Here is a 20,752-nt window from a genome sequence, read left to right on the forward strand (position 1 = left end):
TTCAGACACTTTTCCTGCAGCTTTCTTCCAGAACAAGCTCTGAAGACAAAGGTCATGTCAATCCAACATGGCATCGAAGTGGTTCTTCAGGTTGATGTTTGTGATTCTCCGCACAGATCTGCATAAATATAAATGACAGTTTAAGTCTGACAATATGTCTATGGCATATATAGCTGTGTTCAAGAAGAAAAGTAACTAGACAATTCCCCTGTGGGAAATCATGAGAGTGGTGCATTGTGCTATCATCTCTGTGCGTTATTCTGCTATTGTGTGTTATATTGTGTGTCTGTGTGAGTGATTTGTTGTATTGTATTGTTCATAGACGTGAATGACTAAGCCATATTAGCAAGTTTATACTGTATTCTATTTCCCACTGTCCTTACAGCTGCTGAGCATCTACGTCTAGAGCTATAAATGTTAATAAGTTGTCAATAAATGGATTTTGATTCTCCACCAGATAAGTGGTCAAAGTGTCCACTGGAGACGTCTTCCTGATGAATTCAAGAGCCAGATTGTAAAAAAAGGTCGTCTCTTTGAGTACTGTTCCCTTAAGAGTGCTGTTAATTACCGCAGATGTGAATTCCCACACTGCCACGGTCCTTGAATGCACCGCAGACGTGTCGATCGATCATGAGAAAACAGCTGATTGACTCCGCAGCAGGCCTGGACTGGTAATCGGGCATACCGGGCATTTTCCCGGTGGGCCGACAGTCCTAGGGGCCGATGCTGTTGTTTTGTTTTGTTTTGAACTTAGAGACCGGCCCACAATTTAGAGGGGTGGCCCATTGGTCCATTTTCAATACAGACAGTGGACTAAACCAATCAGGATATAGTAGCTTACGCGAGCGGCCCCACCCCTTTCTCTGCGCTGATACCCGCCACTTTCATAGTGTTGAGCATGGAAACATGGAGAAGCGGACGAAAGGAGGTGCGGAGAGCTTGCGGGCTAAAAGATTGAATAATCTCACTATAGAAGCTGCAAAATGTGCTAAAATAACAGACATATTCTCTGGAGGGGCTGCTGTAGCCTCCAGGGAGAGGAGCAGCCAGAGACTGTTGACAGGGAACCCGAGGGACAGAGTGACCGGGGAAGTGTAGCACAGGCACAGCAGGTAAGCAGGTAGTAATGTTAGGATAATACCGGGACTTTTAGGTGATGGACAGGCATGAAAATCACTCACCTTTCGGCGAAATTCGCCGTTTTGAGGCCAAAACAGGTGACCTACGTGAATCGTGTAGAATTACATGAGAATGGTGAGCAGTGAATAATGTTATTTCCTGTCGCAGCAGTTGCCTTAAATTGTTTTGTTCTTGTTCCGTGCGAGTTTTTTTTCTACAGTATCACTGCAGTTAGTATGAGATTTTTCAGAATGTATAATGTATGAATGTAAAATAAAAATGTAACCTAAAGATACTAAATGTTTTGGTGGTTGAGATAGTTGCACAGTTTTTCCAGGTAGTTCCAAATATTTTTATTTTTATTTTTTTAGGTTTTCTATTTATCACTTAATAAATTGTAATAATCTGTCTCTTTCCTGTCTAGTCAAGCCAGGCTGTTGAGGAGAGAGAGGAGAGAGTGTTATAAAATTTCTGAAATCTATTCCAAATATTTGAAGCTGTCATTTACTGGGGGCTCTAACTCTCTCCCATAGACTGTATAAGACATGAACATAGCACCCGTGACGTCACCCACTGGTTTCGGGGAGTCGTTTTTGTGACCAAACCATGGGCATTTGAGCTGCGCCATCTTGAATTTTAGTGGGAGTGTACTTTCCATATTTGGCGAAGAGGCGGTTACTCTACAGCTAATCAGTTAGGCTAACAAGCTAAGCAGCAGCTACACGCAGCTACATCCACCACACGACAGTCCCCGAGTCCAACCCGACTAGCTCGACCACGTGTAACCGCGACACACAGCATACAACAGAGCTCATAATGTTGCTGCTGTGTTTTAAACATGACTGTTTCAGATAGAGAGGTTTTAGATGGAGCTGCAGGGTTTGGTGGAGCTGTGGGGGTAAATTTATTTCTAGCCTGTTATTTAACTGTGAAACAATCATTATTATTATTATTATTATTATTATTATTATTGTTATTGTTGCCATTATTATTAATGATATATAATGAGTGAACGATAAAAAATAATGATGATAATAATAATAATTAACATAATTAACGTGTTTAATATTTAATATTTACCGGCTTTCACCGCTGCCTTCATCCACTATCCATTTACAGTTACAGCAGCACACAAACAACAGCAGCCGCTCACTGACGGAGCTGCTCTGTCCATGCAATGTCGGACTTTTTAAACAGAAAAATGAGACCAAATAAAATTGTAGCCTTGTATTGCCACAATAAACGGACTCTGAGAGCACGGAACACACCGCAGCAGCGTTCCTAACATTAGCTGCTCCGGTTCTCTATCTGTATCAGCAGCGACCATAAATCGGCAATTAAGTCATAAGCCAGCGGCAAAAATGCTAATACATGCTAATTAGCGCAAACATCCAGGTAAAATAGTGAGAAATTTACTTACCGAAAAAACTGCAACACAGACTCCTTAGACGGTCGGTTAGTACAGTCTACACTACAACAAGCCATACTGTCACAAAAACCTATCCGAACATTGGCAAACAAACACGGACACTGCAGCCCCTGTCAACCGCTGGAGGAAGCTGGAGGCCTCTGGATGTAGCCGCCTAGCCCAGCCGATACTTTAGCAAAGAGCTAACTGTCAGTTCCTGTCTACGGACTGTCACTCAACGTAACCACGCCTCAATTTATTAAGCCTAAATAACACTAAAATGGTTGTGGTACAAAAAAATTCACCCCCCTCACAGTGTTCACGGAGGTTGAAACTATCAATAGAGACCAAAAACAAAAAATTTACCAGGCTGTAAATATGTTTTTTTAGCCTGTAAAGTTGGCTATTTTAACATGGGGGTCAATGGAGAATTGCTCACTTCTGGATCCAGCCCCCAGCGGCAGCCGAGGAACTGCAGCTTTTTGAACGCGGAAGTGATCCTCACTGCTGAAACCTACAACTCCCCCCCTGCTCTCTCCACTTCCAGGTGGACTGCCAGCCAACGTGCTCCTGACCTTGTGTGCAAGATGTATTTAAAATAAACCATTGAATGTGTAGTTACTGCGAGTTTGCTGGTGGTTTTTGGGAGCTGGGATTTTTCCTCTAAATGTTGCGCCATGGTTTCCCCTAGGCCAAGACGTAACAATAGTAAATATGTTTCGGGGAACACGTACATAAATTAGTCCGTTGTGCACCGCTAATTATGAGGGGCCGGTTTAAGCCAAAAATGCCAGGGCCGTTTTTTTGTCCCAGTCCAGCCCTGCTCCGCAGTGTGCGTCTAAAAGCAGTGAGTTTTGTTGTTGTTTTTATATATTGTTTTTTTTTTTAAGGGAAATAAATGGGTTCAAACAAACGTTAGGGTTAGGTTAGAAATTTTGAATCTTAAATAATCACTTTTGTGATTACAGTGCACTGGCAAACAGGGGTCTGCACAGAGTCACCAACTCTCCCTCCTCATTTATATCAATTTAATTCTCTAAAAAGATTTCAGTTTTCCTGTTGTGTTGTCTTCTTATTTTCGTTTGTCCGGATCCTTTTAACTGTAGTTTTTCACCTGTTTTTCTCCCCAAGGTCGGGGAGGGGAAGGCTTATAAAAGGCGCTCGTCTGCCGGAGTCTGGAGCTGTCCATAAAAACAAGGGGGAAGGAATTAATGATTGATTGATAATAAACATTAACCAAACTGAACTCTCACATGCACTGGATTGGAAACTGGCATGTAGAAATTGGGCAGATTAGGTAAGATGATTTTGAATTTGGAATAACCACCAGTGCTTTTCATTATATAAAAGATATTAAGATTATCTTTTATAAAAAGAAAAAAATGTATAATTTCAGAGGAACAATAAAGAAAGTCAGGTTTAACTGACAGCACTGTACCCTCAGCCTTAATCAGTAACTTAATTATCTAAAAACACGTATGGCCCATATTGCTATTTTCTTACTCCAATTATTGGACGCCCTGAACTGTCAGGCTCCACAGAGGTCACCTCCTCTACCCTCATGTTAGTGAGGACTCCCTTCCTGTGGCCAGTGGTGCAAACAATGAATTCCCCAAGCAAGAATGGAGCAGGAGGAGTCGTCGGTGTTGATGCCGTCTGTGGATTCCCAGAAGCACGCAGGTGGTGGATTTTGAACTTGAATCTAGAATATTGTTGACACTGCATGAGAGATTGATGGCTTGGAGAGGAAACAAAGGAAGTACTGGGCTCATCACGTCTTTCAACCTGCTTCTGTTGTGTGTTCTCCTCCACCATCCCCTTCCTCCTCACTGCTGCTGGGCAGCTGTTCCAGGTCCAGTGTGCTGACCATTGCAGGTTGGGGATTGGATCTTCTAAGCTCCCTCAAGGCTTTTAATTTGGCCCTCTGCTTATCCTTTCTCACAATGTCAGTGTGTCACATCTCTGGAATAGCATGAACATTTCAAGACAAGAATTTTCCAGCACAGTACCTCAAGGATACATCTGCAATGCACTTCATACATCAGTATTGTGCCCTCGCAGTACGTTGTCAGCTTTGTACAGCTAGACAGATCGCTAACATATAAAACAAAAAAGGAGGCTGAAGAAAGTTTCTGTTGAGGATCTTTGTTCTTTTTCCTCAGTTTACTCTTCTTTACTTCCTTTCTCACCTTAGTGACTGTAAGACTGAAAAATAAACATAAAACAAACAAACATCACCAACATATCAACATTACGTGGCACATGTTTACAAATAAACTAAACAGATATGTACAAACAAAACCGATTGGGCAGCCTGAGAAACATAATGACGCCCTCTGGCGGACAGTATAAAGCATCGCCTCTCTATGCAAAGGCATTGATCTGCGTTAATATGACAAATTAGCAAACAGAACGCGGCCAAAACCAGATAAAATATATCGCCTAACAATCGCGGAACAGTCAGTTTGTTTTAGTATAAAAATTTACTAACCTTGATTTTGTTGTGAGCGGTTTCAAGGTGTTTGTCCAGTCGTACAAGGTCTGTGGAACTACAAACTGGACAGTCCAGTTTGTCCCCATGACTAAACATAAACTACGGTGGCCGAGAAAGGCCACAAAAATACAAAAGCCACAACACAAACGCTTTTGCGAAGGAACTCTCACAGGATGCTGAAGAGACACCAATCAAGTCTCCTTTGGAAATTTTTTGACCAACATTGGTTTTGCCACCAGGATTTCATTCTGCAGACTCAAATCATCTGTCACAGTGCCAGCAAGCACATGCAGAGGACGCAACAATTTAAAATCTAGAAATGCACTAGATTTGGGAATGAGACTTGATATGGCTGTCATTAGGTCTACATTCCCCTCGATGTCCATCTCTGAAATTGCCCTGTCAAGGATGTTGATCAGGGATCGTTTCAGAGACTGAGAGGTGATGAACATGGGCTCATCTGAGTCTGTATGACCCACAAATGAGAGAACAACACTTTCACCAAGCCGCTGACTCAGTGTTCTCCTTCTTTTTGGAGGATGTAATTCATCCTCAGCAGGTGTCTGTGTGAGCTCTGTGCAGCAACAGTCTTTACGGATGTTCTTTAAAGACTCAAGTGTTGCACCAACAACATCACAAGCAGTGCACGTGTCCACAGTGTGAGACTGTAGAATTGCATTCACAGGTTTTAACACACCAAGTACATGCACCAGGAATTTGCCGATCTCAGAGAAATGATGCTTTTTAATTTGCATCAGCAGGCCTGATGCACCAGTGGACAAATCAACTGTGGCACTGTCATCCTCAGAGATCTCTGACAGGATAGTGAGAAGACAATCTTTATTCTCAACGATGTACTTTGTGACATCATAATGGCTTGTCCATCTGATTTCCAGCAGTCGTCTGAGACGTGGAGCATCATACTTTTCTGACACATAGTGGTGACAGAAAAAGTTGTACAGGGAAAGTATACAAACCTTCCTACCACACAGCTGCAACATGAAAGTGAATCTGTATTTGTAAAGAATCTGTTCTGATTATATTCAGTGATGTTGAAATGCTGTACTTCTTCCTCCATTGCAGACATTCAACAACTCTATTAACTGGTTTCTGTGCAAATGAAAGACTCTGCATTTAACCAAACTTAAGAACTAAGATTGATGGGGTGTAAGTTTCCCCACCCCTGAAGGTGCACCAGAATCCAAAGAAGGGTGAGAGAGGTGTAAGTCACATACAGTCTGTAGAGGGGACTATGTGTACAGATGCTCTAAGATTCGACTACTTTTACTTGGGAAAAACATCTGAATATTTCTTCCAACACTGCTGCAGATGCACATGTAACATTTTCCCTCTGAGCAGATCGCTCACAGATACATGCAGGTGCACGAGATACTGTCTTTGTTTATTAAGCAATTCAATAAAACAGACAACAGTCCCCAGTGGATGTCTCTGTGAGGCCTTCTTTGTGATCCTGGGGTCAGGACAGTGTACCCCAGACAGAGTCTGAGACAGAGAACTAAAAATATGAAAAGTCAGATCTGCAAAGCATTCCTGTTCATAGCTTCCTGAAGGCTTTGGTAAAGGAAAGAGTGAGAGTGAACCAAAGCAGTGAAGATGCACTGTCAAAGCAAAATAATGAACTGGAAGATGAAACTCTTTGAAGAGCTGAGGGGAACTACAGAGTGAGGTGATCATTTTCTATAGGTTCATCACAAGCCTTTCACATGCCTTCCACATTACACACAGTCATCTGATCAGTTGTTCATATCCAAATATTGATCAGAGCAGATCTTTAAAATCCACCCAGTGCAGCTGATCCAGAGGAAGGCCGCACAATGATGTTGACATCCAGTATTTTCCTTTTGTTTAAAAATCCACTTCTGTGTTCACCATAGAGAAAATGGTGAAGCAGTTTCACTACATACAATATTAGAATGTCTGGAATCACTTTTTTTGCATCAGGTGTCACATCACAAATGATCTATCCGATATCTACTATTTGATAATGACTGAATTACTAAAAGAAATGATGAAAATGTGTTTTCCTGAGGTAAGGAGTCAGTTTCTTTGTTCTTCAAAATGTATTGGAAACTGGAAGTACAGTTATGTCGTGTTTTTGCATCGTGTGTGCAGAAAGTTTAGCTTCAACTTTAAAACATCTGGCAGCTCATTTATACAGCAACTGAGTTTATAATCATTTATAATCATAATAACTAATATTCAGGTAATAATCTGAGGCTATATGAACGCAGTTTGGGCTCACGTGTTCTTTTTCTCTGTCACGAGTCGTTGCCTTTGATTGGGATTCGAGAGCTGACGTCACAGTGACGGCGTTCGCCCTGAACTTCAGTGAGCATCTCTGCAACCACAGTACGCGCGCGCTACATCGATTTTGCTTTGTTTTACCAAGTGAAAACAGAAGATTTGAGAGTCGACACGAGCAAAGAAGGACTTCACCGTTACAACAGTGTCTGGGTGAGCACCGCTGTCTTGTTTATTCTTGTTTATTTAAAGATTGAGGAAGGTAAACAGGTAAATGTGCGGCGCAGGGCATCTGCTGTTCACACCTGTTAGTGATTTTGCAGCAGCTAAACTTGTGATTTTCTAAATGTTTTGGGTTGGTGTTGAGAGCTGCCTTACGATGCGAGTAATATACGTAGTTGGCACAATTTCTTTGAGATTTCTCAGCACAGTAGGAGGCTCCAGTCACCTTGTATTTAACACAACACACCTTTTCCTTCCTACTAAGGTTTGTGTGCTTTTTGTTTCATTACTGTTTAATGAACAGTGTACCAACGTGTAAATATCCCTTTTCAGACCAAGGAATAGCCAAGACCCATTATTCCCCGAGATGACCAAGACCTATGGTATCACCGGTCCCATCAGTGAGGATCTGCAGGAAGAGGCGGACTTGATCCCGAAAACTGAGTGAAAGTCTTAAAGCCAATGATGTATTTGAGGACGACTTGCAGCTGCGACACCGGTATGACACATCTTTTTCTGTCATTACTCTCACTTTGTTTAATTAACAGCGTTTGTAGAGGTAGAATCAAAACAACGTTGCTTTTGTTGTGACTCAGCATCTTGGATGTTATGCTGCTATTGAGACCTCTGGGTTGGTTTTTACTGGAGGTGTGTAAAAAAATTGATATTTCGATTTATATCGATACATTTTAAAACAGTTTCATATCCATATCCTAGACCAATAGATCGATACTCCCTCCGGACATTAAGAGGCGGTGTAGTTTCACAGGTCAGTGAAGAAAATGGGGGCAGCTCTTCTTGTACAGCGCGCGTCTTTTGCTTTTTCAGAACAGAAGGAATGAGACGCTCAAACCAGCCGCTCCAACATTTCAAGCTCCCGTGTTACAGACTTTACGGTAAATAGACGGATGCGGTTGAGAAAGTCAGCGCTCGGATGCTACAGCGGGGGCCAACTTCCGGTTTTCAAAATAAAATGCAGGTTATTAAAAGGCAACAAAGAGACGTGTCAGTGCGATCCTGTACTGGTTTTGAATCATTATGTAATTATATTTTTTTTTTTTAAAAATGAGGGTATATATCAAACATTGATGATCAGGAGTGTTAAAAAGTAATAAAAAGAGGTGTATCTCAACCAGCCAGTGGAGTCATTAGGTCACATGACCTGGAAGCTATTGAGCTTGAGAAGTATGCGCTGAATGTTCAATAAATGAATGTAGCTGGAATGTATTAAGTGTCCAAATTATTTAAAACAGTTTGGCAGTTCAGTGATAAATGAGCCTGCCTTTTATTAGGTGACCTTCTTCTAGAATTAAATGACATTGATTTATTGCAATACGGGGCATCATATATTGTTACTGTATTAATATCGTATTGAATCATGGCGTACTGCACTGTATCGGCGTACACATCGTATCGTGACCCACGTATCAAGGTACGTATCGTATCGTGGCAGCCTTCACGATACCCAGCCCTAGTTTTTACTGTGAAAAGAAGAATCAGTTAAACAACAAGCTCCTCTGTGACTGAAGTTAATGCCATTGGTAGAGCACATGTGAAAGAGGACCATAACATGCTTTAGCTCAATATTTGAAAATGCTTTTTCTGTTTTATTTACAGAGAGAACGTTTACAAAGACTGGCTTAAAGAAATGTGTAAATAAATGGTAAGAAATTGTTGGTGAAATCTTCTGTGCTGTTATTTCAAAAGTATCTTGGAATGTGACACTGAAAACATTTGATTGCACAGACAAGACACTTTGATTGTTTTGTTTTTTGATTTTAGAACTTACCTGAAGTTGTTTCTGACAATGTTGGAGGTAAGATCTTTCCTTTTGGCTCTTTTCACCTGGGAGCTCACTCCAAAGGTAATTAAGAGATTCAGGCACATGCAGCACAGGTTCTCTGAGTGGTGGGATACTGCCTCTGAGAGTGTATGCTGAAGATAATGGTCTGTTTAAATCCAGACTTTCCTCTCATATGCACGTGTGTTTCTTTGATAGGTGCTGATATTGATGACAGTTTCTTTTGTCCTCAGGCTGTGGAAGAGGCGTCTGTCCCTGTTATCAAGCTGTGCTATGACGGGACTGAGATAATTTGTGCAGAGAAATAACTAAAAACTCTTCTGTCTGCTGTGTCCTCAATCACATTTTTGTTTGCATGTGCCATGAGCATTGTTTTTGTGTTTTCATCATTTTCTAGGTGGACTTAGTTTTTGCCCGGCTGCTGCAGAGGTCCGTTCCAGAAAATCTCAAGGTTTGCAACAATGAGCTCTTGAAGAACCTGGATATATTCTGTGTCAGGAGTCTCAGTGGTAAGCATCAGATTAAAGTGCAGTATTACCTGACAGCTGTAGTCATTTTCCTTTTGTTTATGACTGTGTACTAATTTGTTCATTTGTGATTTGCCCATTTTCACTGCATCTGTTTCTATATGAATCTTTGTTTTCATTCTGTTTTTATAGGCTCAGAGTGACCGAGTGACAGAGGAGATCCTCAGCCTTGTGCCTAATGTGTATAACTTCAGGCTGGCTTTGAGAACCATCAAGCTGTGGGCCAAACGTGAGTTGAACTACACAGGACTAGTTCATGTTGTTAGTCACTTAGGAGACTGTCAATAGGTGGACATGTCCCCTTACATGATAATTAGACGTTTCCTTCATTTTCTCCTCCTCTCATCTCCCTTCAGGTCGTAACATTTACTCTAACAAGCTGGGATTCCTGGGCGGTGTATCATGGGCCATACTGGTCGCCAGGATTTGTCAATTATTTCCAAATGCCATCGCTTCCACCCTGGTGATCAAATTTTTCAAGATCTGCTCAATGTGGTGAGTTGTCCCAGCGTTTCTGGTGGTGTCCTTGTTAAATGTAAAAACATCAATGCTTTCCTCTTAAAATGCAACTTTCTCAATTTTTGAAAGGCAACTAGAAAAGAAAATATTGGGTGCTTTTTCAGTTATGACTTCATTGTCTCACTGTGAAAATGTAGCTGCATGTTAATGCTTTGCAAAAAGTTGTAGACAAGGAAGAGTGGATTTGAAAATCTTGTGTTTTGTGTCAGGGTGTGGTCCGTCCCAGTTTGCTTGAGGGAGGTAAAGGACTGCCTCTACAACCTTCCTTTCTGGGACCCCAGGGTAAGGCCTCAGCTAAAGCATTTTTACTGAGAGTTCAGGCTACAATCATAGAATCACATCAGCTGCTGAATTATCACATCTGAAACTCAGGGAAGCTGAAAATCGGTGTCCTTCTACATTTCCAGGTGAATCCAAGCAACCGCTGCCACATAATGCCCATCATTACCCCGGCATACCCACAGCAGAACACGTCCTACAACGTGTCTCCCTCCACCTTCACAATCATAACAGAGGAGATCAAACGGGGTATGTAGTCAAAATATGGACATTTCTTCCAGCATTGTTTTTCATTGTTTATCATTTAGATATTTTTAATATATATCTTCTATCCTTCTTTCTGATAAACCTGGAAGACCCATTTAGCTGTGGCTTCAAAGGAGCCAGAGCTTTATAGTTGATGGTTCTTGTTATTTTTTTAATGAAGATATTTCAGTACATAGTTAGTGAAAAAAGAAAATGTCTATACTCTGGTTTGTTTTTGTGTTGTGTTCTGTATCATATGTTTTATTCTAAATTGTGTCGTCTTAAATGAATGTGTGTTTGCACATTGTGCTTTTTAGGGTGTGACATTGTATTGGTTTATTTTGATTTGTTTCCTCACAGTAAGCTGCTCAGGGCAGGTTCACTGAGTGTTACATAATGAAACTGATATGTTGTTGTTGTTTTGAATGAATGAATGTGCTGACAGGTTTTTGCTGTTATTCATTCAAAGTGTTGACTGAGCTCTGTTCAAGCCATTTTAGACGCGGTGGATCTTCTGTTTGTTTCCCTGTGGATTTATGGCATGTTAAATGGCGTCTCTAAGCTCTTAATATGCTGTTGCAGGCTTAAATGTGCACTTGGTCTTGAAGCTTGAATGCTGATTGTTCTGATTTATTTGCAAACCAGGTGTTATTGTTCTCTTCTGTTGCAGTTAATATAATGTATCTTTTTTGAATAAATCTGACATGTGTTCTGATCTCACTTTTTTACTTTGAGGAAGTTTGACTGAAACTCTTCACGATCTCTTACAATCATTTGATGACAGAAAGACCAGAACAGGCAGAAAATCCTTGATATGGCTTGTGATTATATTAGTTATTAGCAGTTGTGTTCAGCTTTTGATGTGAATTTTTTAAAGTTGCATTGTTGAGTTTTGGCATTAAATACACAATCACCGATCGCTCACGTTTTAAAACAACACAGTTTTTATCCTTAAAAACAGTCCGATTTGTGGATAATGGATCCAGTGAAGACTGGGATCCATCTTTGTATAGTGATGTTACTCATTGTGCTGTACAGTGACTTGACCTTGATCAGAAATGAACTCACAGCTCTCTGTGTTGGTAAAACAGAAATGATTATTCCTGTAGTGAGATCCCAGCCTGTGTACAAAGGCTCAGTGCTGTGACATGTGTTGATGTCTCCACTACAGACGAGCAGCATATTAGATGGAGAGTGCAGAGAACAAAGAAAATGAGAAGCCATGTTTCAGTAAAAGCTTTTTTAGACAGTCTCACATCTTTGGGTGAAACGGCTTCTTATTCATGTCTGAGCTTCTCTCTGAGAGAGAAAAGAGTTTTCATATTTTCTGTCCAGATACTTGAGTGCTTTGCTCTTTCTGAACATTATGCTTTGTTCCCTCTGACAGGACGAGCCTGGTGGAGTCTAAAATCAGACTCCTGGTGGGAATTCTGGAGAGGAATGTGAACATTTCCCTGGCTCACATTAATCTACAGCTGTTCCCTGGACCCAGGAAGAACAACATGTAAGGATGTGATTTTATGGTTCTATTTCAACTCATTGCAGCAGAAAGAAAGCGTTAAAGCACGCTTCTTATTTTGGTATGTAGGTGTTGTACTGTCAGCTCACTGACCTGTGTTTCTGTCTGTTTCAGAGAGGGAGTGAGCACATCTTGGCTTATTGGACTCATCTTAAATACAGACGGGTCCAAAAACCAGAAGATAGACCTGACCTCTGACCTCCTCTCTTTCACTGATGTCACAGATGCCAGCAATTTCCCCATTGTGGGACTATTAAAGGTTTATCTTATCTTATCTTTTTTTTTCATTCTTTTCAGGTTTAGTTAAAATGGAACAATGTTGTGAAAAATGATAAAGCGTATTTTTATTTTGTGCTGTTGCAGTCTACACCCAGGCAAAGACCAGTGAAGTGTATGAAGAGGGAACGACAATATCGGCCAAATACATGCAGAGGGAGAACCTTTGCTGGCAGATGCCTGATGGCTCACAGAAAAATGTTTTCAGCCCAAAAGCACAGCCTGCAGTGAGCCACCAGATCTCTGCGCCAGCAAATCACACAGCACCTGACGGCGCGTGTCACCCAGGCACAAAGAGAAAAGGCTGGCCTCCATCTGAGATGCCAGCTAAGAAGATGAAGCATTACATGCTTTGTTGAAGATAAAATCACTTATTCCTAATACTTGCAGGTTAAAGCATTTTTGTAGCGATAACCCTTGGTCAGAGCCAGGCTGGCTGTTTCCTAATGTTTCCAGTCTTTCTGCTAAGCTGACTGGATGTTGGCTGTAGCTTTGTATTTAATGTACAGATGTAAGAATGGCATCAATCTTCTTATCTATGTCTTAGCAAGAAAGTCAATAAGCATATTTTTCAGAACTAATCCTTGAAACATTTTCTAAGACTTGTGTTAAGTTGCTAAATGCAGTAACTGAGCTTTTTCTGAGAATGTTGCCACAAAAAAACACATTTTCCTTGTTCTCTACAGGAATCGAATGTGTCCACAGCCACTCCCTCCTCCATGACTCCACAGGCCACAAAGAGACCTCGTTCTGTGAGTTCAGAAGCATCAACATCCAAGAGGATCAAACTTGACACTGAACCACAACAGGAGACAAAACAAACCGGCCATGACGAGTCAGGTGTCTCGCTTGGTAAGAGTCCTTCTCCAAGCAAAAAGAGACCTGGCACTCCTGAGCTTGAGACGCCGACAAAGAAACCCAGATATGACCTGGTATGTTGTGGGAGGTGTCCTGTTAACATACATTATTAAAGCTCTCAGCTTGCAGTGAGATGAAGAAAGTCTTGCTAAGAGACTTAGTACTAGTAAAGATACTCAGATGTTGTGACTCATCTCACTGCCTGTTCCCTCCCTCTCAGAATCAGCCCACTGTTGAGCTGAGTGAGCAGCTTCCCGGCCCCACCAAACCTGTCAGTGTGAAGAAAGGCTCCATGAAACTACACCTTGTCAGGTACAGCACAGAATTATGAATAGAAACCTCTCCTTGTTTATGCTCACTGTGCTTTTAGATCTTTACATATTCACTGACAGATGTGATGTAAAAGTAATTGCTGACATAAAGGACACAGTCATTTGAACCTTTCAAATAATGTTCTAATCGGATAAATGTCCAAATCAAAAGCAAGCAGCAACAACGTACTTACATTTATCTCTAATTAATCATGTACAACATTAGGACCTCCTCCAGTGGTGTATCCACAGGAGGTCCAGTCTAGAGTATGACTCTCCCCTACAGTTGTAGCACCTCTACCTTGTGCATTCAGTGAGGTTCAGGGTGCGGCCCCTGTTCTTCCTGCTGATCCTCCATATGCTGTTGAGGTTCCCAGATTGATAACAGGACAATGAGTTTATGCCACGTGTCGCCGTGAGTGACAGAGGCTCTCGTCCGAGCTGAGCCTCCCCATCACTGATCTCACATTTGTAGCCGGCGCTGTGCCACGGCTGATAGGAGGACTGATCCTCCTGTTTTGGGATGGGATTTGTAGTTTACAGCTGGCTGGTGATTCAGGACAAGGAGCAGCTGGAAGAGGGTTTTTTTTTGTCTGTACTTGCCATTGGTATTTATATTTGTAAGCCTTTGTGCATATTAGATACGACTGTGTTGCAGCTGGTCCCTTTCTCGCTGTGTTAATGAGGGAGGTGGTGTTAGATGCTGTTCCATGAACTTATTGGTCTTATAGTCCTGTTTCTCACTGTTTCTCTTACAGCAGGCGAAACTGATTGAGCTCCACTGACACACTGAAGGGCCTGAGGAAAAACATTTCTGTCCATCATTTTCTTTTTTCTGTATCTTTTATTGCTTAATGTGTGTTTCATCATTAAATCATTTAATCAACCAACATGGATCGTCTGCGGTGGTTTTTAATTAGTCTCTAAACCATGCACATAAAAACCAGGTGCATGCACGTGATAAGAATTCACAGAACAGTATCTGCGAGCGGACAACCGTCCTCACTTGGAGCATTTCTGCTCCACCTGCACAAACATGGTGTAAAGTCTAGTCCAAAGATCAGTGTCAGCAGGCCTGGCAGAAGCAGATGAACTGTAGATTCTGATGTACTTATTGTGGGTACAGTTACTTTATTTGAAAAATAAAAGACAACAAAATGTGTGGGCTATGGTTTGGGATTATACCTGTAATACAAGTAAGGAGTGAAAGGTAGCGGGAACCTGCCACTACCTTTGTTAACCCGGTCTGGTCAGGTGTCAGAGGCGAAAGAATAGAAAGTGTACAAGAGGGATGCGTTCCAAAAAGTGTTCCAGCTGAAAGTGAAGATTCACAAAAACAGTGAATTCAACCTCACCTAAGAACGCTGTGACAACTGTCCCCTGCCACTCTGCCACCCCTGGTGCAGGTCCCCAGTGTGGCCCCAAGGGTACGCACAGTCAGCAGGCCGAATTTTTTTTCCTGCCAAATCCTCTGCCAGGTACGCTGAACCATCAGCACAGAGAGAACTATCATATGGGACAGACGCTGCGACTCTGGTCTCCTCTTCCAAGAAGAAGATGACATGTTTCTTGCAGCATGCCTAGGCCTGAAGAAGACCCACATGAGTCGAAACGTTGAAAGCTCTCAGAGAAAAACAGATGGCACCTTTGGCCGAAAGAGTGAGGAAAGGCACAAAGCCAAGCTTTCCTCACCTTCAAAAGAGGACTCCTGGACCGCACCTTCCACACTACTGGTTCTACCCAGAACCCACTCCCTCCCTGGCTCGAGAGCCTGACCGGGGCCTGGGCTTTACACCCCACTGAAAGAATGAAGAGATACCAGGCATCAGCACTAGAAGACGGTGAGCAGTGAGCTTATGAATGAAGGTTTATTCCCATTCAGACCAACGCTCTGCCTAGCGCTACCACTCAGACTGGCAGACGCCAGCACACGCTGATGAAGCTAGTGCATCTGCGTTGCCAAAACCTGGATCAGTAGCTCAGTGAGGATGACATCACTTGGTCATCAATCCCAGTTTGTGGTGTACCAGCTGAAGATCTGTCAAGATCAGCAGTGTCTCTGGGGTTTTGCTTTCTGTTTTGTTTTCTTTCTCTCTGTCTGTCTGTGTGCATGTTGGTGTGGGTGTGTTTGTCTTCTGTGTGGGTGTGAGGATTCCTGGGCGGCTCCTCCCTACTCCCTCCTCCTCATCAGTATGATTCCACTCACCTGTGCGCAATCTGGTGGCAATCTACTTCCCCCCTCGAGTATAAGAGGCTCGGCTTTCCTGTCAACCCTCACCAGATCGTTCCGTCATCTCCCTGGTGACTAGATCCCTGTGCCCCTAGTGATTTACCCCTGTGGAATTATTACCTGTTTTCTCTTGTGGATTTTTCTTACCTGACTCTTCTAACCACCCTGTTCTCATCTCCTGCAGACTCCACCGGTTTCCCCTGTCTGAGCTGTCTCCGCCACGCCGCCCTGGAATCCTTCCTGTCTTCTGTCTCCTCTTTTATTTTGTTTGAACTCTGAGAATAAACTGCTCCTATTGCAGAAATATGACAGTGCAGATGACCAAGAAGCCACAACAAGAACCAGGCCCCACCAATCCTCTGCTCCCTATTCCACTTCCCCTTCACCAACCCATCAGAATACCTATCCTCTAAGATTCCTTCCCGTCTCCTTCCCTTTACAATTCCTTCCTCACCAGTGCAACACATAGACAATGGGAAAGATCCCTATCCCCCTCATCTCCACTCCCATTCAGAAACGACCAGAGGGGATATAAGCCTAAACGCCAGACCAGCTCCTGTAAATTGAATTTTAACAAGCTGACATAAGATCATCCCAGTGTAAGAACAGAGACGCATCTCATTTCTATTTACACTCCTGCTGATAAAGATGGTGGAGCGTGAAAAACCATTTACATGCTGACAAATGATGTGCCAGATGGAAGTCACAACTCGTTGAGGATGACATCACTTGGTGACCAATCCCAATTTGTGGTGTACCAGCTGAAGGTGAAGCTTCCCACATTGCACTGCCAGTGTGTGGAGACATCAAGGTGGAGTTCTTACTCTAAAAGGAGAGCAGGATAAAGGGGTGAGCAGCGTGGTGGACGACGAGTGCTCCCATGGTCCTGTCATTCTGAGAAGCAAGAGGGATGCTGGGAAAGAGAAAAAAAACCTAAAACCCACAATCCCATCGTCCCAAAACAAACTGACATACGACGACTACGTTTATGAATGTTATGGCATCTGGACTTACAACACAGGCAGTCCTTTAAAAAAAGAGAGAAATAGCCATTCTGGAAGAGCCCCTGGGTGAGAGGCCAGACCAAAGAGTCCTAAATCCTTCACCTGTAACACCACCCTGTGAAGTTTCTTCCAAGGTTACACCCACTTCCTACACACTCCAGGGTGGGCTCGCTTGGAAAGCTTGTGTCCGCAAGTGTCCCTAACACATAACCCCTGATTCCAACCATTTCACAGCCGCCTGCCACGTGCCTGGGCCATTTGCCTTAATTGATTTGAACTTGAGAAACCTCATAAATCCCTGAATGGAGTAGAGGGCTGAGGCCAGCATATTCCTGCTTTGGGGATCGAGACCTTTCCGAGGATGTGTCTACTTTGGTCGTGGGGCCAAAAACAAAAAAGCCAGTTTTCTTGAGCTCAAAGTCCAACAGGGTATTTGGCCCTACAACACAAAGAGGGCTGTGCACGGCTCGTGTCTGTAAAAAGTTTTTAAACACTGAACATTATTCAACAAGTTTTTGAACATTGAACATTATTTAATGTCTTTTTAAACTTAGAACATTATTTAACAAATTTAACAAATTTTTAAAGTTACAACATTATTTAACACATTTTGAAAGTTACAACATTAACAAAATTTTAAAGTTTCAACATTATTTAATGAACACATTTATTCTGTCCATTTGTTTGGGCTGCTCTTGGGACTGGAGGGAGGGGAAATGGTAGAATCAGGGAAATCAAGATGGTGGCCCGCAAGCAGGTGACTCCCATTCAGTCACAAAAGACTGGGGACTGGCTAGGACAGAGGGACCAGCTTCCTCATCATCCTCCACAGCACAGAAGTATATGGAGGAGGGTGTCCCAGGTCCAGCACCTGAGGGACCTGGCCCTCCTCCAGGGGCAACTAGGGTTGCAGAAGAGGGACCAACCTCCTTCTTATCCTCATCAGTCCAGGAGAAGGAGGAGGGCGTCCAAAGTCCAGCGACTGATGGACCCGGCCCTCCTCCAGGGGTGACCAGGGCTGGGGTAGGGTCGGGAGGGACCTGAGCTGGGGCAGGGCCGGGAGGGAAAAGGGCTGGGGCAGGGCCCGGAGGGAGCAGGGCTGGGGCAGGGCCAGGAGGGACCTGGGCTGGGGCAGGGCCGGGAGGGAAAAGGGCTGGGGCAGGGCCCGGAGGGACCAGGGCTGGGGCAGGGCCCGGAGGGAGCAGGGCTGGGGCAGGGCCGGGAAGGACCTGGGCTGGGGCAGGGCCCGGAGGGAGCAGGGCTGGGGCAGGGCCGGGAGGGACCTGGGCTGGGGCAGGGCCCGGAGGGACCAGGGCTGGGGCAGGGCCCGGAGGGACCAGGGTCTCGTCCTCGGTCTCATCCTCGTCCGTGTCCATGTCCTGGTCCAACCAGAGCCACAGCAGGGGGGGCAGGTCTTCAGTAAAGAAACTGCAGTTGACTGGCATGCTCACTGTCTACAACATGAAATGTTGATATTAAACTCTAAACATTGTATTGTACATTAAAACACAAACAAGAAAACAAAAAAGTCTACATAAATTATATTAATTATGTGTGTGTGTGTGTGTGTGTGTGTGTGTATGTGTGCAATTGTCTGCTGCTATGTGTGTGTATAAGACCTCCTCTTGTATATATTGCATTTCTTTTCCATGTTAATTTTTTCTATATATAGAATATATATATACTCCCATTAACTTATATGGATCACAGCTGTTAAGTATTATATTGGAACGCCTTTCACTCATTGTGTTATTTTGGACTCTTATTGTGAAGTTTGATGTAACTTCCGTGTGTGATGTTGTACACGCACCGCGCGCCAGTTCTGTGCATCGGTTATCATCCAGAGACGAAAAGGATGGGCATGATTATTTTTCTCTTTGTAACTTCTTTATGTAATGAATAAATACGCCAGAAGGCTGAAGGAAATGATTCACGTTTGTTTGGTCCTCATACGAAGAATGAAGACTGCGCACACTGCCTTAACAACAGCGCTAGCAATTGTTGATCTTAATACAGTTTAAAAAGTGAACGTCTGCTGTATGCAACCATGAAAAACTTGTCTCAACAAGTCCTGTCCCACTGTCCCTACACTCGTATTTTCTTGTCAGCTCAACAAAGACATGAGAGTTGGCATTAGAACGCCTCTCTGATGCACCTCTCTCACCTCACACACGTCATTTGCGCATGCATATTACACCCAACCTTTCAGTCGGACTGAGCGGGAAAGACGCCCACGGAGCTTGTACGGTATGGAATAACCTTGTCTGCGGTGGTGACAGGATCTCTAACGAGTTTTTAACGAGCAGTTTTTAAATCGCACGAGTTTTGTCTCATCCAACGTGTGGACGACTGCTGGACATTTACTGCTGCCGTGGCCAAGGCTGCATGTAAAGCAAGTTGTCAGCTCATGGAATAACATTATCAACGGTCCATATCTGCTTAAACCGGTAAGTGTGTGTTCTGTGACTACGTTCAGAGAAGGTTTCGCGGTGCTGTCCGTCGTATTATTTCGCATTAAAGAATGAGTTGTTTAGTTTAAGGTGGCCATAATTGGCGGGGTGGTGGTGGGGTGCTTTGCTAGCGGTGTCGGATCTGTGAATGTGGACAGAGAGAAGCTTAGTGGGCTAGCAGTGTTGCACTGTGTGCGCAGTCCAATTAGGCAGTTTTTCTAAAATACCGCCCGTAATAACATTTAATGGCCACAACTGTGTGCCCAAAATGGACGCTCTATTTGTCGGTCAGTTACATGAGTTTTAATGATGATGGCAGTTTCATTGTAGTTTGTTAGCAAACGGAAGAAGCTTGCATTGCTACTAGCTTACTTGTGTTGACTGGCCTTGAAGGGAGGCTCCACGTCGTCCTGTACTGGATTCACGCTTTTCGTCAGTAGATGGCAGCATAGGATTAGGAATGAATAAGGGAGAAATCAAATCTGGAATTTGTTTAGGCAAATTACAAAATATATGCTGAGTCACTTTTCTGCTGATGCATTCCGTTCTGGGCGGTCTGGTGTGCAGAATATATTTTTCTATCACACAAAATCATCTTTTATTTCTTTTGCTGGCTTATATTAAAACTGCTGCGTGTTTATTTCACTTTGTGATTAAGCCAGGACTTTTCCCTGTATTACACCTTGGACCATGCTTATCATGTACAGGAGCATGTGTGGTGTTGTTAATGCTTTAAGATATATCATATTGCTAAAATTGTGAAATTGTAATATGAGCTGATTTTTGTTATTTTGCAAATGAATGGGTCCGCAACAAAACTGAATGTGTTACATGTCTCTTGTGTTTCAGGATTTGATCGTATGCAGTGCAAAGTTTGCAAGTTCACAAGCTCCAGTCAAGAAATTCTTCTGAAACATTGCCGTCTTCATCACGGAAAAGGTGCACACTGGCCTTGTATTCATATAGACTGTGTTTGTGTATTCAAAACACCTGGTGCACTGAGGTCACACCTCTCTAGATGTCACACAACTGTGAGAATTCATGAAAATTCAACCTTTCAGTGTGAATTGTGTGATTACAAAGAGGTTTGCAGTTCTAAAACTTTTCTTCACCATCTTGGACATCATTTGAAGAATCGCCAAACTGTAAAATGTCCCTTTCTAAATTGTACATTTGAATCAAAGTGAGGATGTCAAACCATATGGTTATGAAAAGTTTCTTGAACCA

At 43.0% G+C, this 20,752-nt stretch overlaps 1 protein-coding gene across 1 annotated transcript; it reads left to right on the forward strand.

Annotated features, from left to right (window-relative positions):
* Positions 1 to 8,883: 8,883 nt before the first annotated feature.
* On the forward strand, positions 8,884 to 15,425 carry LOC121187762 (poly(A) polymerase alpha-like). Its single transcript, XM_041047172.1, has 14 exons — positions 8,884 to 8,937; positions 9,288 to 9,369; positions 9,505 to 9,600; positions 9,714 to 9,832; positions 9,972 to 10,062; positions 10,190 to 10,328; positions 10,562 to 10,634; positions 10,760 to 10,884; positions 12,265 to 12,381; positions 12,511 to 12,626; positions 12,760 to 12,899; positions 13,359 to 13,604; positions 13,751 to 13,842; positions 15,320 to 15,425. The coding sequence occupies exons 1-14, from the start codon at positions 8,884 to 8,886 to the stop codon at positions 15,423 to 15,425; spliced, it is 1,596 nt and encodes a 531-aa protein (XP_040903106.1).
* The last annotated feature ends 5,327 nt before the right edge of the window (positions 15,426 to 20,752 follow it).

Source organism: Toxotes jaculatrix, chromosome 2 (genome assembly GCF_017976425.1).
Source record: "Toxotes jaculatrix isolate fToxJac2 chromosome 2, fToxJac2.pri, whole genome shotgun sequence".
NCBI classification, from domain to species: domain Eukaryota; kingdom Metazoa; phylum Chordata; class Actinopteri; family Toxotidae; genus Toxotes; species Toxotes jaculatrix.

What these genes read in the sequence shown, in the direction of transcription:
- LOC121187762 (XM_041047172.1), top strand. Translation starts at nt 8,884, where the DNA reads ATGGCGTACTGCACTGTATCGGCGTACACATCGTATCGTGACCCACGT. An exon ending in TGACGGGACTGAGATAATTT is followed by an intron (nt 9,601 to 9,713) that starts GTGCAGAGAAAT and finishes AGGTGGACTTAG; the next exon opens with TTTTTGCCCGGCTGCTGCAG. An exon ending in GCCCAAAAGCACAGCCTGCA is followed by an intron (nt 12,900 to 13,358) that starts GTGAGCCACCAG and finishes TGTTCTCTACAG; the next exon opens with GAATCGAATGTGTCCACAGC.